The 26290-nt window shown below is 45.3% G+C and overlaps 1 protein-coding gene across 1 annotated transcript in view; it reads left to right on the top strand.

The window, feature by feature from the left end:
• Window positions 1-26290, top strand: part of LOC140211013 (pecanex-like protein 2) — a 270987-nt gene that overhangs the window by 199028 nt on the left and 45669 nt on the right. The window contains 2 exon segments of the mRNA XM_072280359.1: window positions 2095-2328; window positions 5516-5619. Coding sequence (XP_072136460.1) covers window positions 2095-2328; window positions 5516-5619 — 338 coding nt within the window.

Raw genomic sequence — 26290 nt, 5'->3', positions numbered from 1 at the left:
TAATATTTTAAGCAGTGCTTTATTTCATATTCTAATGGTAAACTGTAACTGAGAGCAGCATTCATGTCACATCTTGATGTCTCCTTTAAGCCATTCCAAATAAAATGAGAGGTGTACAAGATGGATGAGTGGAGTAAGACTTTTTTCCAGGGTAGAAATGGTGAATACGATGCACCATCATTTTAAGGTGACTGGAGGAACATGTGCGATGTCAGAAGTATGTTCTTTACACAGGGAGTGGAGGATGCATGGAATACACTGCCAGGGGTGGTGGTAGAGGCATTTAAGAAACTCTTAGATAGGAACATGGCTGATTGAAAAATGGAGGGCTATGTGGGAGAGAAGAGTTTGATTGATCTTTGAGTAGGTTAAAAGGTTGGCACAATATTGTGGACCAAAGGGCCTGTATTGTACTGTAATGTTCTATGTACTTTGTTCTCTAAAATTGTTATGTGCTGTAAATCCACCATGGTGCAACTGGCAGAGATCTTGCCTCACAGCTTGAGCGACTGGGTATTGATTCTGACCTCTGGTGTTCTTTGTGTCACCACATGGCTTCCCACTGTGTTACTCCCACATCCCAAAGGTTGGGGGGGGCGGAATCTAATTGAAACCTACCAAATATTGAAAGGCCTAGATAGAGTGGACATGCAGAGGATATTTCCAATAGTGGGAGAACCTAGGACCAGAGGGCACAGCTTCAGAATAGAAGCACATTCCTGTAGAGCAGAGATAAGGAGGAATCTCCTTAGCCCCAGAGTGTGTTGAATCTGTGGAATTCATTGCCACAGATGGCTGTGGAGCCAAGTCATTGAATAAATTTAAAGTGAAGTTTGAAAGGTTCTTAATTAGTAAGGGCATCAAAGGTTATGGAGAGAAGGAAGGCGAACGGGCTTGAGGGGGAAGATAAATCAGTCATGATCAAATGGTGGAGTAGACTTGATGGGGTGAATGACCAAATTCTGCTCCTGTGTCTTGTGGTCTAAGATACAAGAGTCAATATGTTATTGGTGGCTGTAAGTTACCCCTAATGAGCAGGGGACAGATTGGATCTGGGGGTAGTTGGTTTTGGTCATTGTTACATATACTGAGAATCAGTGAAAAGCTTGTCTTGCATACTGTTCATACGCATCAAGTCATTACACGGTACATTGAGCTAGAATAAGATAAAACAATAACAATGCAGAATAAAGTGTAAATCCTACCAAAAAAGTGCAGTGCAGGTTAAATAATAAAGTGCATGATCTTAACAAGGTAGATTGTGAAACCAAGAGTCCATCTTGCCATACAGGAGGGCCACTCAAGAGTGCGATAACCGTGTGATAGAACCTAACCTTGAGCCTGGTGGTATTCTTGGATCCCACTCAACCCCACGATAACCGTGTGATAGAACCTAAACTTGAGCCTGGTGGTATTCTTGGATCGCACTCAACCCCATACACCTGCCTTCTTGCCATATCCTTTGATGCCCTGACCGATCAGGAAATTATCAACTTCCGTTATAAATATACCCATGGACTTGGCCTCCATCACAGTCTGTGGCAGAGCATTCCACAGATTCATTACTCTCTGGCTAAAAAAAAAAATTCCTCCTTACCTCTGTTCTAAAAGGTTACCCCTCAATTTTGAGGCTTTGCCCTCTAGTTCTGGATACCCCTACCATACCTCCTCTCCACATCCACCTTATCTAGTCCTTTCAACATTCAGTAGGTCTCAATGAGATCCCCTATATTCTTCTAAATTCCAGTGAGTAGGAGCCTAAAGCTGCCAAACGCTCCTCATATGTTACTTCTTCATTCCCGGAATCATCCTCGTGAACCTCCTCTGGACTCTCTGTAATGGCAACACATCCTTTCTGAGATATGGGGCCCAAAACTGTTGATAATACTCTTAAGTGTGGCCTGATGGGAGAGGAGAGGAATATAGGGAGAATAGAATGGGAATTGTATAGGTTTAGTGTGAATGGATATTTGATATTTAGCCCAGATTTAATGGCCTGAAGGGCCTGTTTCAGTATGACGACTATTATTTCTGATAAACATGTTTTTTACGCCACTGAGCTGAAATTGTATATTAATGAGTTTCTTTTCACAGAGTATAATATACTACCTGATTCGTTCCCCAAAGCTGGAGGACTGGTTAAGCAATGAATCCATACAGGAAGCTCTGCATCCCTGCACAGCGTGGAATTACATTGACAAGGACCCAGCAGTTTTTAATATGAACATTGATGAAGACTACGACCATTGCCTCAAGGGAATCTCAAGAGCCAGTTTCTGCAACACTTACCTGGAATGGATCCAGCATTGCAACAGTAAAAGGACAAAGGTGCATAATTAAATGATATTGTCGATTTCATTCGCCTACATATTAGTCCCAGGACATTTTGATTATTTCCCTCTGGTTTACATACATAACAGAAACAAAAACAGGCCACAGTGGCCACTGAGTGTTTCTGTGTGGTTGTGATCTTCTGCAGCTGTAGCCCATCCACTTCAAAATGCTGCTCTTCTGCACATCACTGTTGTAATGCATGGTAATTTGAGTTACTTTTGCCTTCCTGTCAGGTTGAACCAGTCTGACCTCTCTCAATAACAAGGTATTTTCTCCCACAGAAAAGTCGCTCACTGGATGTTTTGTTTCTCGCACCATTCTCTGTAAACTCTGGAGACAATGGTGCATGAAGTTTCCAGGAGGTCAGCAGTTTCTGAGCTAACTCAAACCACCCTGTCTGCCACCAGCAGTCATTCCATGATCAAAGTCACATGGATCACATTTCTTCTAATTCCGTGGTTTGGTCTGAACAACAACTGAATCTCTTGACCATGTCTGCATGCTTTTATGCATTCAGTTGCTACTACATGCTACTACTATTAGATATTTGCATTAAAGCAGGTGTACCTAATAAAGTGTCCAGTGAGTGTAAACCTGTGTTTCCATTCCCACATAATCCCTCTGATGCCTCTCTTCATCTAATTCTATCAGAATTTCCTTCAATCCCTTAGTACCTCCTGTGCTTAATCATGAATGCTTTCATACTTTTGCTTCAATGTCTGTTTGTGGCAAAAGTTCCATCTCTCCCTTATAATTTTCAGGATTTATCAGTTTACCATTATAGCCCCTGATGATGGTCTCCCTCAAGTACAAATTACAGATCAAAATTCAAGATTCAAAATTATTTTTCACATGTACGTACATCGAAACATACAGTGAAATACGTTGTTTGCCTTAACTGAAGCACCTGGATATGTGCTGGGAACAGCACAAAGATGTTGCCCCATATTCCAGCACCAACGTAGCATGCCCACAGTGCTCAGCAGAACACAGAACACAACAAAACAACAACATCAACAAAGCAAGCCCTGTTCCTCCCTCCCATCCACCTACCCATGCAAATAATAGTTCTCCAACCCCAGTGCAGACTGACTTCACCTTTCGGCCTTCAGTAGACTTGGACTCTCAGTCTGGACCTTTAACTTCCCCAGCGGATTTGCAGAAATTCACCGGTTCGTACGATAGCGGAGTGATTCGCGTAACACTTTACAGAGCCAGCAACCTTGGTTCAATTCCCACCGCTGTCTGTAAGGTGTTTGTACGTTCTCACCGTGGCCACGTGGGTTTTCTCCAGTTACTCCAACTCCTCCCACATTCCAATGGTGTATGGGTTAATACGTTAATTGGCCACATCAGTGTAATTGGGCCGCACAGGCTCATTGGGCCGGAAGGACCAGTTACCGTGCTCTCTCTTTAAGTAGATAGATAAAAAATTAATTAATGTGATCAGTGCAGAAACAGTCTATTTTCACTTCTACAGAAGTTAATAATTGCTGAATGTGTAGAAAGATTGCATTCTTGTGAATCACTAAGGTATTATCATTTGTTCTCTCCCACGTGTATTTTATTTTTAGCTCTTTGCTATTAATAGCTCAAAGCCAGTTAAATATGGAATACAAAGAACAAATGTCGTACACTTCTGTCAGGCACTGTGTACAGTGTTTGGATTAAAATGCTGCGACTCAAAAATGATGTTTGACCTTGGATGGACTACTGTGCAGAATCAGAATCAAGTTTAATATCACTGACAAATGTTAAATGAAATTTGTTGTTTTGTGGCAGCAGGAAGTGCAATACATAAAAAAAATCCTAAAAGTTATACGGAAATGAATCTCAGGGTAGAATACGGTGACTTTTTTTTATTCATTTACGGGATGTTGGCATCACCAGCTAAGTTGGCATTTATTGACCATCCCTAGTTGCCCTTGAGAAGATAGTGATGAGCTGCCTTCTTGAGCCCTGCTAGGGAGGGAATTCCATAATTTTGTCCCAGCAATAATGAGGAAATGGCGATGTGTTTCCAAGTCAGGATAGTGACTTGGAGGGGGATTTCCAAGTGGTAGTGTTCCCAGGTATCTGCTGGCATCCCTCGCTGATGGAGGTGCTTAATGATGGATGGCACCTTTTTGAGGTATCAGTGGGGGGGAGGCCAGTGCCTGTGACAGAACTGGCTGAGATTACAACCCTCTGCAGCTTTTTTTCCAATCCTGTGCAGTGATGCCTCCATACCAATGCACCAATATGATTTCAGAGTGTAGCGGCTTTATTTATGGATTATGGTTCAGGTTTATATTCGCTGAGTTTAGCAGAATAACAGCTATAAAACTTGTTGGGCTAATTTTAGCTGATTTACGCAGCTGAAGGAATGAGTTTGGAGAGACTGTTTCTTCTGATAAGGGAGTCAGGAACAAGAAGACAGTGTCATATAATTAAAGATAAAGATTAGCTTTATTTGTCATGAACATTGAAATGTGCAGTGAAACGTGTCAATGTCAATGACCATCACAATCCAAAGGTGTCCTGGGGGCTGCCTGCAAGTGTTGCCAAGCTTCCCAACATAGCATGGTTCACAACTTACTAACCCAACTTACTAAGTCTTTGAAAAGCGGGAGGAAATTAGAGCACCCAGGGAAAGCCCATACTACAAACTCCTTACAGGCAGCCACAGGAATTGAACTCGGACTGCTGACACTGTAAAGCATTGCACTAGCTACTACGCTACCATGCCACCACAATGCCACAGAGAGTGATCCCAGAGCAGATAATGTCATGTGAAACATGGTGGGTCATGAGCTCACTTTTACAAAAAGCTTTTGAGACTTGCAGGCTCAGAGGTCAATTAAAGTGTTGGTACTGAGATTGATAATTTTTGTAAGGGAAGTATACAGTATGAATGGTTACATAACTAGAATGGATGGATCAGAGTCCCAAATCAGAACCAAAGAACAATGTGTGAGGGGGTACTGTGCAAAACACAGTACATACAGTCACACGCAGCATATTAGTTACAATAGCACATACAATCACAAAAAAATCTAAGAAAAAGCAGTCATGCAGCCAATCAGGCATGATGAACAAATGGTCTTCTTCCACGTTGTCTTATTCTTTAAGTAAATTGTACTACCAAATAGAAAGGGTGTGACCTTCATGTAATGCTGCCTTGTTCTACGTTGTGTTGCAGCCTGTGAGCAGTGATGGAGATTCCCCTCTGGTAACCCTTTGTTACAGCCTTTCAATCCTTGGCAGAAGAGCTTTAGGGACAGCTACACACAACATGTCCATCAGGTAACCCATCATGGTTTTATCCAATGCAATTACTAAAAGAAATGTAGTGAACATCACAAGAATATGAATGTGCAACAGTTAATGAGTCACTTTGTGGTATGTTATGGACATGGTATTGGATTTTCTTATTAAATTTTTGTATTAAAGGTGGTGTATAAATGCAAGTTGTTACTGATGGTACAGTGATACATCATTTTGAAACTATGCCGTTTCCTATTGCTCATTCTTCCTGGTAGAGTTCAATAATGCATATTTTCTCTGCATGGTGGATTGAAGGGCCTCTTTCTGTGCTATACTGTTCTTGTCTGAGGTCATTTGCAGAGGAATAGTTTTGTAATAATACAGTAATTGCTTATGACACCCAGATTAATGCAGCAAACTATAATGTGAGTTGAACATAAATAGGATTTGGAGATTTGGGTCAAGTAAATGGTAAGCATTTTTGTGGTGGAGGCTATTAGAGAATTTTTAAGTAGATAGAAGTGTCAGGCTCAGAAATCATGAAATTTTTACTTTTCAGGAAATGGACAAAGAAGCCTGAAACTCGACTGTATATTCCCCTCCATAGGTGCTGAGTTCTTCCAGCATTTCCTGTGTGTTGCTTAAAAGGAGAGGCTGTACTTGATCTGGTATTGGGAAATGAACCTGGTCAGGTGACAGATCTCTCAGTGGGAGAACATTTTGGAGATAGTGATCACAATTCTATCTCCTTTACCATAGCATTGGAACAGACAAGTTAGGGAAACGTTTAATTGGAGTAAGGGAACTATGAGGCTATCAGGCAGGAACTTGGAAGCATAAATTGGAAACAGATGTTCTCAGGGAAACGTACCGAAGAAATGTGGCAAATGTTCAGGGGACATTTGCATGGGGTTCTGAGTAGGTACGTTCCAATGAGACATGGAAAGGATGGTAGGGTAGAAGATCTGTGGTGCACAAAGGCTGTTGTAAATCTGGTCAAGAAGAAAAGAAGAGCTTATGAAAGGTTCAAAAAACATGGGCTAGCAGGAAGGAGCTTAAGAATGAAATTAATAATAATATTAATAGGCATCCGTTAGTCTCATGAGACCATGGATTTGTGCCTTGGAAGGTTTCCAGGGCGCGGGCCTGGGCTAGGTTGTATGGAAGACCAGCAGTTGCCCATGCTGTAAGTCTCACCTCTCCACGCCACCAATGTTGTCCAAGGGAGGGGCATTAGGGACCCATACAGCTTGGCACCAGTATCATCGCAGAGCAATGTGTGGTTAAGTATCTTGCTCAATGACACATGCTGCCTCAGCCAAGGCTCGAACTAGCGACCTTCAAATCACTAGACAAACGCCTTAACCACTTGGCCATGCGCCAACACAAGAATGAATTTAGGAAAGATAGAAGGGGCCATGAGAAGGCCTAGGCGGACAGGATTAAGGAAAGCCCCAAGCATACTACAAGTATGTGAAGAGCAAGAGGACAAGACATGAGAGAATAGGACCAATCAAGTGTGACAGTGGAAAAGTGTGTTTGGAACTGGAAGAAATAGCGGTGGTACTTAATGAATACTTTGCTTCAGTATTCACTACGGAAAAGGATCTTGGCAATTGTAGGGATGACTTGCAGTGGGCTGAAAAGCTTGAGGATGTAGGTATTAAGGAAGAGGATGTGCTGGAGCTTTTGGAAAGCATCAAGTTGGATAAGTCACTGGGACTGGACGGGACGTACCCCAGGCTACAGTGGGAAACGAGGGAGGAGATTGTTGAGCCTCTGGCAATGATCTTTGCATCATCAATGAGAATGGGAGAGGTTCCGAAGGATTGGAGAGTTGCGGATGTTGTTCCCTTATTCAAGAACGGGAGTAGGGATAGCCCAGGAAATTATAGGCCAGTGAGTCGTACTTCAGTGGTTGGTAAGTTGATGGAGAAAATCCTAAGAGGCAGGATTTATCAACATTTGGAGACGCATAATATGATTAGGGATAGTCAGCATGACTTTGTCAAAGGCAGGTCATGCCTTACGAGCCTGATTGAATTTTTTGAGGATGTGACTAAGCACATTGATGAAGGAAGAGCAGTAGATGTAGTGTATATGGATTTCAACAAGGCATTTGATAAGGTACCCCATGCAAGGTTTATTGAGAAAGTAAGGAGGCATAGGATCCAAGGGGACATTGCTTTGTGGATCCAGAACTGACTTGCCCACAGAAGACAAAGAGTGGTTGTAGACGGGTCATATTCTGTATGGAGGTCAGTGACCAGTGGTGTGCCTCAGGGATCTGTTCTGGAACCCCTTCTCTTTGTGATTTTTATAAATGACCTGGATGAAGAAGTGGAGGGATGGGTTAGTAAATTTGCTGATGACACAAAGGTTGGGGGTGTTGTGGATAGTGTGGAGGGCTGTGGAGGTTATAGCGGAACATCGATAGGATGCAAGACTGGGCTGAGAAGTGGCAGATGGAGTTCAACCCAGATAAGTGTGAGGAGGTTCATTTTGGTCGGTCAAATATGGTGGCAGAATATAGTATTAATGGTAAGACTCTTGGCAGTGTGGAGGATCAGAGGGATCTTGGGGTCCTGTCCATAGGACACTCAAAGCTGCTACGCAGGATGACTCTGTGGATAAGAAGGCATACGGTGCATTGACCTTCGTCAACCGTGGGATTGAGTTTAAGAGCCAAGAGGTAATGTTACAGCTATATAGGACCCTGGTCAGACCCCACTTGGAGTACTGTGCTCAATTCTGGTCGCCTCACTATATAGGAAGGATGTGGAAACCATAGAAAGGGTGCAGAGGAGATTTACAAGGATGTTGCCTGGATTGGGGAGCATGCCTTATGAGAATAGGTTGAGTGAACTCAGCCTTTTCTCCTTGGAGCGACGGAGGATGGGAGGTGACTTGATAGAGGTGTATAAGGTAATGAGAGGCATTGATCGTGTGGATAGTCAGAGGCTTTTCCCCAGGGCTGAAATGGCTAGCACAAGAGGGCATAGTTTTAAGGTGCCTGGAAGTAGGTACAGAGGAGATGTCAGGGGTAAGTTTTTTATGCAGAGAGTGGTGAGTGCGTGGAATGGGCTGGCAGCGGCGGTGCTGGAGGCAGAAGTGTTAGGGTCTTTTAATAGACTCCCGTATGGCTACATGGAGCTTAGGAAAATAGAGGGCAATGGGTAAAGCCTAGGTAGTTCTAAGGTAGGGACATGTTCGGCATAGCTTTGTGGGCTGAAGGGCCTGTATTGTGCTGTATGTTTTCTAAGTTTCTATGTTTCTAAGATCTCCAGCATCTGCAGAATCTCTTGTGTTTAAGAAAGGAATCACACCTATCTCAACAAGCATTCGCCAACAAGATGAATGAATAACAGTGTGTTTCCAAGATGATTTGGTTCTGTAGCGGTGTGCTACACACAGCGCTAGAATAACCACACGGAGTCGGTGAGTTGGAGTTGCGATAAAGAGATTTATTCAAACTTCGCGGCCTGCTTTAAAACATTCCCGTTCCCGCCCTCCCTGGACGGGACTGCTGTGGGGAATGCATATTCCCAGACCCTTTCCGCGCGCGGGATTCTCCCCCTGCTGGTGAAGATGGCCTGGCGCCCTTTTTGGGGCCGGCCCTCTGCCTGCGCGCGCTGTTGTGAGCCAGTTCATGGGTGCCAGAAAGTGGGTCGCCACATAACCCCCCCCCCCCCCCAGAACCGGCGATACCTCCCCCAATGTCCACAGTCTGGATCGGCCTCTGTTTGGGAGGTCTGCCCCTGCACTGCGGTGCCTGAGCCTGGACCGGCTGCGCCAAGTCCACATGGGCCGGTTTGAGTCGGTCCACCGCGAAAACCTCCTCTCTCCTCCCAATGTCCAGCACGAACGTGGACCAGTTGTTCCTGATCACCTTAAACGGCCCCTCATAGGGCCGCTGTAGCGGTGCCCGGTGTCCGCCCCGTCGTACAAAAAGAAACTTACAGTTCTGCAGGTCTTTGGGTACGCAGGTCGGGCTCTGTCCGTGCTGTGAAGTGGGTATGGGGGCCAGGTTACCGAGCCTCTCCCGTAGTCTGTCCAGGACTGCTGTGGGTTCTTTCTCTTGCCCCCTTGGGGCTGGTATGAACTCTCCTGGGACGACCAGGGGTGCGCCGTACACCAACTCAGCCGACAAGGTGTGCAGATCCTCTTTGGGCACCGTGTGGATTCCGAGCAGGACCCAGAGAAGTTCGTCCACCCAGTTAGGCCCCTCCAGGCGGGCCATGAGAGCCGACTTCAGGTGACAATGGAAACGCTCCACTAGTCTGTTCGACTGTGGGAAGTAGGCAGTTGTGTGGTGTAGCTGTGTTCCTAAAAGGTTGGCCATAGCCGACCACAGGCTGGAGGTGAACTGGGCGTCCCTGTCGGAGGTAATGTGGGCCGGTACCCCAAAGCGGGCTACCCAGGTTGCGATCAGTGCTCGGGCGCAGGATTCGGAGGTGGTGTCGGTGAGCAGGACTGCCTCTGGCCATCTGGTGAACCAGTCTACGATAGTTAGGAGGTACTGCGCTCCTGGCAACACTGGCAGGGGCCCCATGATATCCACATGAATGTGGTCGAACGTCTGGCGGGTGGGTTCGAACTGCTGCGGCGGAGCCTTGGTATGCCGCTGCACCTTGGCCGTTTGGCACTGCATGCACGTTTTGGCCCATTCACTGACCTGTTTATGCAGCCCATGCCACACAAACCTCTTGGCGGCCAGCCGGACGGTTGTCCTAATGGAGGGGTGCGCTAAGTTGTGAATGGATTCGAAAACCCGCCGGCGCCAGGCTGCTGGGACGACGGGGCGGAGTTGGCCGGTAGCTACATCACATAGTAGGGTCCTCTCACCTGGGCCTACGGGGAGGTCTTGGAGCTGCAAACTGGAGACTACAGTCCTGTAACTGGGGATCTCAGCATCTGCCTGCTGTGCCTCTGCCAGCACTGCATATTCCACCCCCTGGGACAGGGCCTGTATGGTCGGTCTGGAAAGTGCGTCCGCCACGACGTTGTCCTTTCCAGAGACATGCCGGATATCCGTCGCGTACTCGGAGATGTAGGACAGATGTCGCTGCTGGCGGGACGACCAGGAGTCGGACACCTTCATGAATGCAAAGGTAAGCGGTTTGTGGTCTGTAAACACGGTGAAGGGCCTACCTTCTAAGAAGTACCTGAAATGCCGGATTGCCAGGTATAGTGCCAATAGCTCCCGGTCGAAAGCACTGTATTTGAGTTCGGGTGGTCGTAGGTGTTTGCTGAAGAACGCCAGGGGTTGCCAGCGACCCTCGATGAGGTGTTCCAGCACTCCACCAACCGCTGTGTTGGATACGTCCACTGTGAGGGCAGTAGGAACGTCCGTTCTAGGGTGCACTAGCATCGCGGCACTTGCCAAGGCTTCTTTGGTTTTAACGAAAGCGGCTGCGGCCTCTTCGTCCCAGGTAATGTCCGTGCCCTTACCCGACATTAGAGTGAACAGGGGGCGCATGGTTCGGGCTGCTGAGGGGAGGAAACGGTGGTAGAAATTCACCATACCCACGAATTCCTGCAGGCCTTTGATTGTGTTGGCTCAGGGGAAGTTGCGGACCGCGTCTACCTTGGCGCGCAGCGGGGTTGCCCCGTCTTTAGTAATCCTGTGGCCCAGGAAGTCAATGGTATCGAGTCCGAACTGGCATTTGGCTGGGTTGATTGTAAGGCCGAATTCGCTCAGGCGGGAGTAGAGCTGGCGGAGGTGGGACAGATGCTCCTGCCGACTACTGCTGCCTATGAGGATGTTGTGCAAATAGATGAATGCAAAGATCAGGTCGCATCCCACCACGTCCATTAGCCGCTGGAAAGTCTGTGCGGCACTCTTTAGACCAAACGGCATTCGGAGGAATTCGAAAAGTCCGAATGGGGTGATAAGTGCTGTTTTGGGGATGTCGTCCGGATGTACCGGGATTTGATGGTATCCCCGGACGAGGTCTACCTTGGAAAAGATCCTTGCGCCGTGTAGGTTTGCTGCGAAATCTTGAATGTGCGGCACAGGGTAGCGGTCTGGCGTTGTAGCCTTGTTCAGCCTGCGGTAGTCACCACATGGTCTCCAGCCCCCCGTTGCCTTGGGCACCATGTGCAGGGGGGAGGCCCATGGGCTGTCGGACTGTCGTATGATCCCCAATTCCTCCATCTTCTTGAACTCCTCCTTCGCCAGTCGGAGCTTGTCCGGGGGAAGCCTTTGAGCACGGGTGTGGAGGGATGGCCCCTGAGTCGGGATGTGGTTTTGTACTCCATGTCTGGGCATGGCTGCTGTGAACTGCGGTGTCAGTACTGATGGGAAATCCGCCAGGACCCTGGTGAATTCATCGTTGGACAGCGTGATGGAGTCCAGGTGTGGGGCTGGCAACTTAGCTTCACCCAGGGAGAACATTTGAAAAGTCTTGGCATGGACTAGTCGCTTCCCTTGCAGGTCGACCAGCAGGCTGTGGGCTCGCAGAAAATCTGCCCCCAGGAGTGGTTGGGCCGCAGCGGCCAGTGTGAGGTCCCACGTGAACCGGCTGGAGCTGAACTGTAGCCGCACCGTGCGGGTGCCATAGGTTCGTATTGTGCTGCCATTTGCGGCCCTCAGCGTGGGTCCCGGTTCTCTGTTGCGGGTGTCGTAACTCGTTGGAGGTAAAACGCTGATCTCCGCTCCAGTGTCGACCAAAAATCGGTGTCCCGACTGCTTGTCCCAGACATGCAGGAGGCTGTCCTGATGGCCAGCCGCCGTAGCCATCAGCGGCGGCTGGGCCTTGGCGTTTCCCGGGATTTTGCAAGGTGGTCTACAGCGGTGGGCCTCTGTGCCCCACCGCTGGTGGTAGGAACATCATTGTCCGTTGGGCTCTGCTGCCGGACCTGGTCTGGGCTGTCGTTGGGTATGCGGCTTGGTGATCTGTGCGACGGATGCCCCTCTCTCCTTCTTGGCATTCCACAACACATCTGCTCGGGCCGCCACCTCCCAGGGGTCGCTGAAATCTGTGTCGGACAGCAGCAGGCATATGTCCTCGGGCAGCTGCTCTAGGAACGCCTGCTCAAACATGAGGCAGGGTTTGTGTCCTTCAGCCAGGGCCAGCATTTCGTTCATTAATGCTGACAGCGGCCTGTCTCCCAAACCATCCAGGTGCATTAAGCGGCGTGCTCGTTCGCGCCGTGAGAGTCCAAAAGTCCTTATGAGCAGGGCTTTGAATGCTGTGTATTTGCCGTTCTCCGGGGGCGACTGTATAAACTCCTCAACTTGTGCAGCAGTCTCTTGGTCGAGGGAGCTCAGCATGTAGTAGTAGCGAGTGGACTCCGAGGTTATCTGTCGAATGTGGAATTGAGCTTCTGCTTGTTCAAACCATAAATGGGGTTGCAGCGTCCAGAAGCTTGGCAGTTTTAACGAAACTGCGTGAACAGATGTGGCGTCGGTCATCTCTGGTCCAAATATCATTTGGGCCATCAGGGTCACCAATTGAAGCGGTGTGCTACATACAGCGCTAGAATAACCACACGGAGTCGGTGAGTTGGAGTTGCGATAAAGAGATTTATTCAAACTTCACGGCCTGCTTTAAAGCCTTGCCGTTCCCGCCCTCCCTGGACGGGACTGCTGTGGGGAATGCATATTCCCAGACCCTTTCCGCGCGTGGGATTATCCCCCTGCTGGTGAAGATGGCCTGGCGCCCTTTTTGGGGCCGGCCCTCTGCCTGCGCGCGCTGTTGTGAGCCGGTTCGTGGGTGCCAGAAAGTGGGTCGCCACAGTTCCACGTTTAAACTGATCATTTTAACCATGAGTGAAGCCACGTATGGAATATTCTGAAACTAGTGCAGACTGGGTCATTCCAGCAGCTGAGACTAAGCTACAGAAAGAGGCTGATAGATTTTAGAGAATTAAATGCAGATTTAATCCTTTTCTTTTAAATACTGAGGCAATGGCAGTACAAATCATTCCTGGTAATTTACCCTACAGTCACAGAGCAAAGTAGTACATGAGGCTGCCTAACAAAATAAGAGTCATGGTATTGCAGAAAAGGTACTAAAGTGGAACAAAGAAGGTTCACCAGATTGATTCCTGGGATGGCAGGACTTTCATATGATGAAAGACTGGATCAACTAGGCTTATACTCACTGGAATTTAGAAGATTGAGGGGGAATCTTATTGAAATGTATAAAATTCTGAAGGGTTTGGACAGGCTAGATGCAGGAAGATTGTTCCCAATGTTGGGGAAGTCCAGAACGAGGGGTCACAGTTTAAGGATAAAGGGGAAGCTTTTTAGGACTGAGATGAGGAAAAACTTCTTCACACAGAAAGTGGTGAATCTGTGGAATTCTCTGCCACAGGAAACAGTTGAAAGCAGTTCATTGGCTATATTTAAGAGGGAGTTAGATATGGCCCTTGTGGCTAAAGGGGTCGGGGGTATGGAGAGAAGTCAGGTACAGGGTTCTGAGTTGGATGATCAGCCATGATTATACTGAATGGTGATGCAGGCTCGAAGGGCCGAGGGGCCTACTCCTGCACCTATTTTCTATGTTTCTATGCATAGAAGATTAACCTACTGGCAGGAGGCAAAGAGTGGGAATAAAGGCTGGCCTTTTCTGATTGGCTGTCATTGACTAATGGTGTACTGCATGGGTTGGTGTTGGGACTGCTTCTTTTCACATTGTATGTCAATGATTTGGATGAAGGAATTAATGGCTTTGTGGCCAAGTTTGCAGTCAATACAAATGTAGTCCCCTCACTGGGCTTGTAAGCAAACCTGGCTTGTTAGCTGCTCTGCTGACAGCCACGTTACTCTGTGGTGAGAAGGCCACCTTTCATTAACAATGTACATCTAGGGTTGGTATGATTTGGGGTTCAACCAAACAGGAATGCCATGATGCTCTGATTAAAGAAGCCTTGATGGAGTGAATGCTGTGTGAACATTGTCCATACACAATTGTCGGTCAGCAAGAAATAACAGATCGTACACCGCATAAAATTATAAAGAAAGTATATTTACAAATTTCAGCTTTATCGAACAGTTAATAGAAAAGAGAAAAGAAAAAAATTAACAGGGCCCAGTAAACCAGTCCAAAGTGCACATGAAATTGGAGCTTCTAAGACCATAAGATATAGGAGCAGAAGTAGGCCATTTGGCCCATCGAGTCTGCTCGCCATTGAATCATGGGCTGATCCAATTCTTCCATTCATCCCCACCTCCCTGCTTTCACCCCATACCTTTTGATGCCCTGGCTAATCAAGAACCTGTCTATCTCTGCCTTAAATACACTCAATGACTTGGCCTCCACAGCCACTCGTGGCAACAAATTCCACAGATTTACCACTCTCTGACTAAAGTAATTTCTCCACTTCTCATTTCTAAAAGGATGTCCTTCAATCCTGAAGTCGTGCCCTCTTGTCCTAGAATCCCCTACCACGGGAAATAACTTTGTCATATCTAATCTGTTCAGGCTTCTTAACATTCGGAATGTTTCCATGAGATCCCCCCTCATTCTCCTGAACTTTTGGGAATACAGCCCAAGAGCTGCCAGACGTTCCTCATATGGTAACCCTTTCAGTCTTGGAATCATTCTTGTGAATCTTATCTGAACCTCCTCCAATGTCAGTATATCCTTTCTAAAATAAGGAGCCAAAAACTGCACATCCTGGAGTTGTCTATTGCTCACGTGCTGGACCCACAGTCTCCATGAAAGCACACACCACATTCCGAACTTCACTCAAAATACATTTCAAACAAACGGACTCTCTCTCTCAGGAGTATTGACCCTTCCTCCTTGGAGCCATTCATCTGCACAAAGCACTTTGTGCAATGGGGATGCTCCTTCCAATGGCATTCGCAGGCATCTTCCCTCCTGTCCTCTCCGCAGCTCCTGTCAAAAAGATCCATGAACCACACTGTCATCAAAACACTCTCTCGTGATTTCACCATCCTGATTGGCTGACACAACATTCCTAAGCGGAACAGTAAGGCTCTTATCTCTAGCCGAAACCAAAACATTCTACCAGCAGGACGCACTGCTTTTGCAGAAAACTGCTGAAATGAAGTACCTACAGCACAGCAGTATAAACCTTAACCAGGGATTACACAAAGATGGGTGGAAGGGCAGCTAGTATTGAGGAACCAAGGTGTCTGCAGAAGGACTTAGACTGATTGGGGGAGTGGGCAAGAAGTGGCAGATGGAATATAATAAAGGAGAAAAAGAATAAAGGTGTGGAGTATTTTGTAAATGGGGAGAAAGTTCAAAAACCAGAGGTACAGAAGGACTTGGGAGTCCACATGCAGGATTCCCTAAATATTAACTTGCAGGTTGAGTCATTTGTGAAGAAGGCAAATGCAATGTTGGCATTCATTTCAAGACAACTACAATAAAAAGCAAGGATGTATTGTGCGGCTTTATAAAGCATTGATCAGACCCTACTTGGAGTATTGTGAGCAGTTTTGGACTACTTATGTAAGAAAGAACATGCTGGCATTGGAGAAAGTCCAGAGGAGGTTCATGAGTATGAACCCCAGAATGAAAGGGTTAACATATGAGGAGTGTTTGATGGCTCTGGGCTTAGACTCACTGCAGTTTAGGAGAATGGGGGGGAATCTTATTGAAACCTATTCAGGATAGAGTGGATGTGGAGTGGGGGAGTCTAAGACCCGAGGGCACAGCTTCAGATTTGAGGGACATCCATTTAGAATAAAGATGAGGATTTTTTTTTTTTAGCCAGAGTGTTGAAACTGTGGAATGCGTTGGGTATATTTAACGCAGAGGTTGATAAGTTCTTGATTAGTAAGAGCATCAATCAAAGGTTATGGAGAGATGGCAGAAGAATGGAGTTGACAGGGAAAATAAATCAGCTTTGATCAAATGGTGGAGTAGACCCAATGGGCCAAATAGCCTAATTCTGTTCCTATGTATTATGGATTTATCAGTTAAGTTATTAAATCATTCCCCTTCTTACCTTCTGTGCCTGCTAATAAAGGGTCAAGCAACAGATCTATAGACCTCAAGTCGCAACTCATCAGTCATAGAGCACTACAGCGCAAAAGGAGGACCTTGGGTCCGTCAAACCTGTGCCAAACTATTACTCACCTTGTTCCATCGATGCCTCCCATCATGTACTTATCCAAACTTCTCTTCAGTGTTGAAATCGAACTCACATCCACCACTTCCATTGGCAACTGGTTCCACACTCGCAGCACACTCTGAGTGAATAAGTTTCCCCTCAGGTTCCCCTTAAATATTTCACCTTTCACCCTTAACCTGTAACCTCCATGTGCAAATTATATGGCGTTTTCTACCTCTACTATACTTTCAGTGTGCTTTTTAAGCTCCAGACTGCTAATAGCACTTTCTGGGTGAAATAGTTGGCCTTCACCTTCCTTTAAACCATGCCAGTTACTTTAAATCTATGACTCTTGGTTTTGATCACTCTGCTAAAGAAACAGGCTTCATATAGTTTGTGAAGTTACTTCATAATTTTACACTCAGTGGCCACTTTATTAGGTACTGTATACTTGTACACCTACTCATTAATGCAAGTATCTAATCAGCCAGTCAGGTGCACAACTCAATGCACAAAAGCATGTAGACATGGTCAAGAGGTTCAGAACAAAAATGAGAATGGGGGAAGAAATGTGATCTTAGTGACTTTGACCGTGAATGATTGTTGGTGCTAGATAAGGTGGTTTAAGTATCTCAGAAACTGCTGATCACCTGGGATTTGCACACAGAGCAGTCTCTAGGGTTTTTAGAGAATGGTGCAAAAAATAAAAAAAACTAGTGAGCAGCAGTTCTGTGGGTGAAAATGCCTTGTTACTGAGAGAGGTTAGAGGAGAATAGCCAGACTGGTTCAAGCTGACAGGAAATTCAAAGTAAATTTATTATCAAAATACCTGTGTGTTCACCATATACAATCCTGAGATTCAAATTACCATGCATTACAACGGTGGTTTACAGAAGTGCATTTCTGAAGTCGATGGGCTACGGCAACAGAAGACAACAAACATGATTCAGTGGCCACTTTACAGAGGGTCCCTAATGAAGTGAACACTGAGCGAATGTGCCTCAGTTAGCTCTCCCCTTGGCCTTGAAAGAAAACAACACTGTCCACACCCTACCTTTCCCCATAGCTAAACTTTTCCAGACCTGTCCATGACCTTCTTAATTTGCCCTGAAACCACATCTTTACTGTAACACAATGACTAGTATTTTACTCCATACTCACACTGTTGCCTAATTAGTGTTGTACAACCTCTCTGGTAGAGTCATAAAGTTTTACAGCACAGAAACAAGCCCTTTGGCCCAACTGGTTCATGCTGACCAAGATGCCCCATCCAAGCTAGTCCCATTTGCCAACTTTTAGCCTATAACCTTTGAAATTTTTCCAATCCATGTATCTGTCAGACTGTATTTTAATAGCTGTAATTATACCTACCTCAACCACTTGCTCTGACAGCTTCTTCCATATAGGTACCAGCCTTTGTTTTTAAAGTAATTGCTCCTCAAGGCCTACATTCATTGGATGTGGAGAGTATGTTTTGAATAGCAGGACACAGCTCCAGAAAAGAAGAACGTCCATTCAGGACAAGGATGAAGAGGATTTTTTTTGCCTGAGGATGGTAAATCTGTGGAATTCATTGCCACAGATGGCTGTGAAGGTCAAGTCATTGGGTATATTTAAAACGGACATTGATAGATTTTTTATTAGTATGAGCATCAACCAAAGCTACAGAGAGAAGGCAGGAGAATGGAATTAAGAGGAGTAATAAATCAGCCATGATGGAATAGCTGAGCAGACTCAAAGGGCTGAATGGTCTTTCTGTCTGAGGTCTTAAGGTCTTAAGTATATTCGTTAAAGGACTCAGATAAGCAAATGTATGAAGGAAAGATGTCCAGCCAAATAGGATTTTGCCTCAGCTAATTATCTCCTAGCATATAATTTGATCTGGAAAAATATAAAATGATTCATTTTACAAGGTCGAATTTGAAAGTTGAATACAGGGGTAATGGTAGGTTTCTTGGCAGTGTGGAGGAACAGTGGAATCTTGGGCTCCACATCCATGGACCCTCAAAATCACCATGTAAGTTGATAGGGTGGTTAATAGTTGATAGGTGGCATATTGCGTTTTGGCTTTCATTAGTTGTGTGATTGAGTTTAAGAGCCATGAGGTAATATATTGCAGCTCTGTAATGGTTAGACCATACTTGAAATAATGCATTCAGTTCTGGTTGCTTCAATATAGGAGAGATGTGGAAGCTTTGGAGAGGATGCACAGGAGATTTACCAAGATGCTGCCTGGATTGGAGAGCATGTAGAAACATAGAAAACCTACAACACAATACAAGCCCTTTGGCCCACAATGCTGTGCCGAACACGTACTTACTTTAGAAATTAACTAGGGTTACCCATAGCCCTGTATTTTTCTGAGCTCCACGTACCTATCCAGGAGTCTCTTAAAAGACCCTATTGTATCCACCTCCACCACTGTTGCCGGCAGCCCATTCGGCACACTCACCACTCTCTGCATAAAAAAACTTAACCCTGACATCTCCTCTGTACCTGCTTCCAAGCACCTTAAAACTGTGCCCTCTTTTGTTAGCCATTTCAACCCTGGGGAAAAGCCTCTGACTATCCACACGAACAATGCCTCTCATCATCTAATCAATCTCTAACAGGTCACCTCTCATCCTCAGCCACTCCAAGGAGAAGAGGTCGCGTTCACTCAACCTATTCTCATAAGGCATGCTCCCCAATCCAGGCAACATCCTTGTAAACCTTTCTATAGTTTCTATATCCTTCCTGTAGTGAGGTGACTAGAACTGAGCACAGTACTCCAAGTGGAGTCTGGCCAGGGTCCTATATAGCTGTAACATTACCTCTCGGCACTTAAACTCAATCCCACGGTTGATGAAGGCCAATGCACCGTATGCCTTCTTAACCACAGAGTCAATCTGAGCAGCAGTTTTGGGTGTCATATGGACTCAGGTCCCAAGATCCCTCTGATCCTCCACACTGCCAAGAGTCTTACTATTAATACTGTATTCTGCCATCATATTTGACCTACCAAAATGAACCACCTCACACTTATCTAGGTTGAACTCCATTTGCCACTTCTCAGCCCAGTTTTGCATCCTATGGATGTCCCGCTGTAACCTCTGACAGCCCTCCACACTATCCACAACACCCCCAACCTTTGTGTGTTATGAGGATAGGTTGTGTGAGTTAGCGCTTTTCTCTTTGGAGCAAATGTGTATGAGGGGTGATTTGATAGAGGTGTACAAGATGATAAGCGGCAGAAATGAAATGGACAGCCAGAGACTTTCTACCCAGAGCAAAAATAACTAAACAAGGGGGCATAATTTTAAGATGACTGGAGTAAAATGTAGGGGGATGTCAGAGGCAAGTTTTTTATACCAAGAGTGGTAGGTGCATGAAATGCTCTGCAGGAATGGTGGTAGAGGCAGATACATTAGGTACATTTAAGTGACTCTTAGGCACATAGATTATAGAAAAATGAAGGGCTATCTGGGAGGGAAGAGTTAGAATGATCTTAAAGTAAGTTAAAAAGTTGGCACAACATTCTGGGCAGAAAATTCTCTGCTATGCTGCACTATCCTATGTTCTATGTTTAAAATGTGAACTCTGGCAGAATAAAATTAGCTACAGAGAATGGTGACCAGATACTCAATAGACCAAGATTAATAACAATTCATATTTGAATTAGCAACAAATTAATTTTAAAAGGGCATCAGTGGGAAGAATTTCTTAAAGAATTCTGCATTATACTGAAGAAAAACAATCGCCCATTGATGAGTGAAAGTTTTCTTGCTAACACTGGAATTTCCGTCAAGTCAACAGGCTTTGACAAGAAACAACGAGGTTCTTTACTTCAGGCTAGCTTGACCCAGCCTTGAAAGTGCAGGAATGTCTGAATCTACACATGGTTAGAGCTTGGTCTCTGTGGAGGTCACACTCATTTGAGGTTGCATTTCCTGTTGTCCTGTTACTGCCTTCCTATCATTGGTCACCCAGCAAGCCATACTGATAGCAATCCACACAAAGCTCTGCACTCAAAAACATGCTCTGTTACTCGTTGGTCTGTACCTTTGCCAGGTCCATATTTGTTGTATGCCTTGCCAAAAATTAATTGCCCCTGTTATTTCCTCCCAGGTTGCTGGTTAATCTGAAAGATTAATCTGAGAGTCCAGAAGACTCCAGGACAGTCTGGATAGTTTGGCAACCCCATAACAAACTCAATTAAAATCCCTCCCTTTGAGTCCTTTCATAAGATGGGGAAATGCTTTCAACTAAACATTAACCTATTAAATTTCCCCGGTTACTTTGATGATTCATGGAGAAACTGAGTTAAATTTTCTGTGTAAAACATTACTTATTTTTTACATTATTTGTCACATGTATATGGAAACATACAGTGAAATGCATCGTTTGTGTCAGTGACAAGCACAATCTGAATTGGTGTGGGGGGAGGCCAGCAAGTGTTGCCATGCGTCCAGCACCAACATAGCTTGTCCACAACTTACTAACCCTAGTCTGTACGTCTTTCTGGAATGTGGCAGGATACCAGAGCACCTGGAGAAACTCCACATAGTCACCAGAATGTACAAAGTTCTTACGAACATTGAACCCCTATTGCTGGCACTGTGAAACGTTATACTAACCATGACGCTACCGTGCTGCCCTGAAAACAGGTTGATGTAGTTAGTGATGAACTTGTTTGTCAATTGCTCAGCTCATTGTATGGGTACTAAGTTGTGACCAATGTGTCTGACTCTTTAGTTTCCTGCTTAAAATACAGAATATTCTTGCATGTGCCAAGCTGTGCATGTGTAGCCTATTAGAAAGAATGTGTTGGAGAGCGAAGCAACTGCACTCGATGTTTATCAAGCAGACAGATCCAAACAAACAGTTTATACACAAGATAATTTGCACAGAAATGGATGTGGGATTGAATCCAAAACTTTATTAAACCTAATACAGCAACATATTTCTATAGCACCTTTTAAGATAGAAAATTAATCCCAAGGCAGTTCACAGCAGTTATTATAGGGCAAGATTTGACTGTCAGAAAAAACCTATGTGATTTACTAATGTTATCAGAGAAGGAAATTTGCCTTGCTTCTACAACCTGGCCTGTTTCTGACTTCAGACCATGAATGTACGTGATTTTTGCCTCCACTGTTGTGGCCACAGCCCTTGACTAAATAAAAGAATGAAAAGAATAGGGAAGCAAATGTTTGGGAGTAATTTGTGAGGCATGTGTTAAAGGAGGAAACAGGGACAAATTTCCAGAGCTCTAGCATCTAATGCCTCGGCCGGCGATGCTGGGACGATTAAAATCAAGGATGTACAAGATAGGAATGCAGATAACTTGGAACATTGTAGGGCTGGGGAAATTACGGGGAATTTGGAATGGGTGAGGCCATGAATCAATGTGAACACAAAGATGAAATCTTAACAGATGAACAATATTTTTAGTTAGTGGCACAGTTTGTCAGAGAATTAGACTATTAACCAAAGCAGCGATAAACAAATTGGAGTGTCCTTGTTCTGGGGAATCTGATTAGCTATGATCTCCTGTTTAAACATGTCTGGGTGGCTGCTGGCAATCTCTTGACTCTGTTATTTTCTGTGACTTTCAAATAAGAGCTGCTTTATTGAAAGTCCAGGTTATTCTGTTATTCTCCACTATGAAAAGAAGCCATTATTGAAAATCTTGTGTCATACTTCTCAACATTGCAGCATAAGACGTTCAATATATGCAGTTCTTTTTCCATTCTTCTACTCACCACCTTCCCTCCTTCTCAAGTCACCGTCCTGGTGATTCCTTGCCACAGGTAGCTGTGGGGGCCAAGTCATTGGGTATAATTAAAGCAGAGGTTGATAGGTTTTTTTTGATTTGTAAGGACATCGAAGCTTAATATCAAAGCTTACAGGGAGAATGGAGTTGAGAGCAAAAAATAAATCAGCCATGATCAAATGGTGGAGCAGACTCAGTGGGCGAATGTCCTAATTCTGCTCCTAGGTCTTATGTTCTTAGGTTTGAGCATGACTTATTTGACTCGGCTCTGGGAAGTAAAAGTTGCCTGTGCCTGATTTTGTCAATTGTACAGCGGATAGTCATAGTCATAGTCATACTTTATTGATCCCGGGGGAAATCGGTTTTCATTACAGTTGCACCATAAATAATAAATAGTAATAGAAATAGTAATAGTAATACTACTATTAGTAATAGTAATAGTCATGGAAATGATAAATAGTAATAGAAAAATAGTAATAAATAGTTAAATAGTAATATGTAAATTATGCCAGTAAATTATGAAATAAGTCCAGGACCAGCCTATCGGCTCAGGGTGTCTGACCCTCCAAGGGAGGAGTTGTAAAGTTTGATGGCCACAGGCAGGAATGATTTCCTATGAGGTTCTGTGTTGCATCTCGGTGGAATGAGTCTTTGGCTGAATGTACTCCTGTGCCCACCCAGTACATTACGTAGTGGATGGGAGACATTGACCAAGATGGCATGCAACTTAGACAGCATCCTCTTTTCAGACACCACCGTGAGAGAGTCCAGTTCCATCCCCACAACATCACTGGCCTTATGAATGAGTTTGTTGATTCTGTTGGTGTCTGCTACCCTCAGCCTGCTGCCCCAGCACACAACAGCAAACATGATAGCACTGGCCACCACAGACTCATAGAACATCCTCAGCATCGTCCGGCAGATGTTAAAGGACCTCAGTCCCCTTAGGAAATAGAGATGGCTCTGACCCTTCTTGTAGACAGCCTCAGTGTTCTCTGACTAGTCCAGTTTATTGTCAATTCGTATCCCCAGGTATTTGTAATCCTCCACCAGGTCCACACTGACCCCCTGGATGGAAACAGGGGTCACCGGTACCTTAGCTCTCCTCAGGTCTACCACCAGCTCCTTAGTCTTTTTCACATTAAGCTGCAGATAATTCTGCTCACACCATGTGACAAAGTTTCCTACCGTAGCCCTGTACTCAGCCTCATCTCCCTTGCTGATGCATCCAACTATGGCAGAGTCATCTGAAAACTTCTGAAGATGACAAGACTCTGTGCAGTAGTTGAAGTCCGAGGTGTAAATGGTGAAGAGAAAGGGAGACAAGACAGTCCCCGGTGGAGCCCCAGTGCTGCTGATCACTCTGTCAGACACACAGTGTTGCAAGCACATGTACTATGGTCTGCCAGTCAGGTAATCAAGAATCCATGATACCAGGGAAGCATCCACCTGCATCGCTGTCAGCTTCTCCCCCAGCAGAGCAGGGCGGTTGGTGTTGAACACACTGGAGAAGTCAAAAAACATGACTCTCACAGTGCTCGCTGGCTTGTCCAGTTGGGTGTAGACACAGTTCAGTAGGTAGACGATGGCATCCTCAGCTCCTAGTCGGGGCTGGTAGGCGAACTGGAGGGGATCTAAGTGTGGCCTGACCATAAGCAGGAGCAGCTCCAGAACAAGTCTCTCCAGGGTCTTCATGATGTGGGAGGTCAATGCCATCGGTCTGTAGTCATTGAGGCCTCTGGGGCGCGGTGTCTTTGGCACAGGGACGAGGCAGGACGTCTTCCACAGTACAGGAACCCTCCGGAGCCTCAGGCTCAGGTTGAATACATGGTGAAGTACTCCACATAGCTGAGGGACACAGGCTTTGAGCACCGTGGTACTGACACCATCCGGTCCTGCAGCCTTGCTTGGGCTGAGACGTTTCAGCTGTCTTCTCACCTGTTCAGCCGTGAAGCCCACCGTGGTGGTTTCGTGTGGGGGAGGGGTATAGTCATGAGAGCAGGGTGGGGGACTGTGAGGAGGAGTAGGAGGGGAGAGTGGAATATGTGTTGGTTGGGGGCCGACAACAGATGGCTCATGTGGGGGATGGGCAGGGGTCACAATGTCAACTCTGTTAAAGAACAGGTTAAGTTCGTTGGCCCTGTCCACACTGCCTTCAGCTCCTCTGTTGCTAGTTTGCTGAAACTCAGTGATGGTCCTCACCCCCTCCAGACCTCTCTCGTGTTGTTCTGCTGGAGTTTCCTCTCAAGCTTCCTCCTGTACCTGTCTTTAGCCTCCCTGATCCTGGCTTTCAGGTCCCTCTGTATTGCCCTCAGCTCCTCCCTATTTCTACTAGATACTAGATGAACTTTAAAATCTGAGATCTTGGTCCAGTGGCAAGGTTGTCCAAGATGATTGGGGACCAGCCTTTGCTACACAGATTTGGTGTATATACACATTGTACGCATATATTAATTGATAAATTGGTTTATTATTGTCACATGTACCAAGGTACAGTGAAAAACCTGCTTTTCATGCCATCCACACAAATCATTCATAGCAGTTAGCGTACCAGCCACACGGATTCAATTCCCACCACTGTCTATAAGGTGTGTGTATGTTCTCTCTGTGACTGCTTGGTTTCCTCCAGGTATTCCAGTTCTCACATTCCAAAGACAAATGGTTTAGGGTAAGTAAGTTGTGGGAATGCTACCTTGGCGCTGGAAGTGCGGTGACACTTGTGGTCTGCCCCCAGTACATCTTGGGTTGTACTGGTTGTTGATGCAATTGACTCATTTACTGTATGTTTCAACATTTTATGTAACCCCAATGAACTCCAACGTTACAGTTGGCATGGTAGAACATTGCACTAACTGCTACAGTACCATGCCGCCCCACAGTAATAAGGGTTGGGATCACGTCAGTACACAGTGCAGAAAGAAATTTGGGTGGAACTATGACACGGTAAGGAGAGGAAAACATTAAGAGTATTTTTAGGCCACTAAATAACGTTTATAATATTGGGCAGCATTTAAGTCAGGAAATTAGAGGTGTATGTAACAGAATAATCATGGGTACATAAAATTACTGATAGACCAGACAAGTTAAATTAAATTAGTGATACTAAGGTGGAAGACCTCATGTAATGTTTAACAACATGGTTTTCTAGATGAAAATATTGAGAAACAAAGTTGGGGGAAAGTCTATTTTAGAACTTATACTATGCAATGAGGAAGGGTTAATTATTAATACTGTTGTAAAGGATTTTTTGAGAAGATTAACCTTAACATGAATGCACCTTACTTTGAACAATATCAGTTTAAACTTAGTTTGAATCTGTGGTCTTAAACCTAAACAAGGATCACAAAAGTATGAACGAGGTCCTTGATATGAAGTTGTATAAGGCATTGGTGAGGTCTAATTTGGAGTTTTGTGTGCAGATCTGGTCACCTACCCTCAGGAAAGCTATCAATTAGATTGAAAGAGAGCAGAGAAAACTTACAAATACGTTGCAGGACTTGAAGATGTGAATTATTGGAAAAGCTTGGGTCAGGACATTATTTCTTAGAGCGTAGGAGAATGGGGGGAGATTTAATAGAGGTATACAAAATTATGAGGGGTATAGATAGGGTGAATGCAGGCAGGCTTTTTTTCCTACTGAAGTTGGGTGAGACTAGAACTAAAGATCATGGGTTTAGGGTGAAATAAGCAATATTTAAGGGGAACAGGACAGGGAACTTCTTCACTCAGAGGTTGGTGAGGGTGTGGAACAAGCTGCCAGCGGAAGTGGTGGATGCAGGTTCAAATTCAATATTTAAGAGAAATTTGGATTGGTACATGGATGGGAAGGGTATGGAGTGCTATGGTCTGGGTGCAGGTCAATAGGATTAATAGTTAATTACTAGCAGACTGGATGGACCAAAGGGCCTGTTTCCGTGC

Source organism: Mobula birostris, chromosome 2 (genome assembly GCF_030028105.1).
Source record: "Mobula birostris isolate sMobBir1 chromosome 2, sMobBir1.hap1, whole genome shotgun sequence".
Taxonomy (NCBI): Eukaryota; Metazoa; Chordata; class Chondrichthyes; order Myliobatiformes; family Myliobatidae; genus Mobula; species Mobula birostris.
This window is presented reverse-complemented; position numbering and strand designations above follow the sequence as displayed.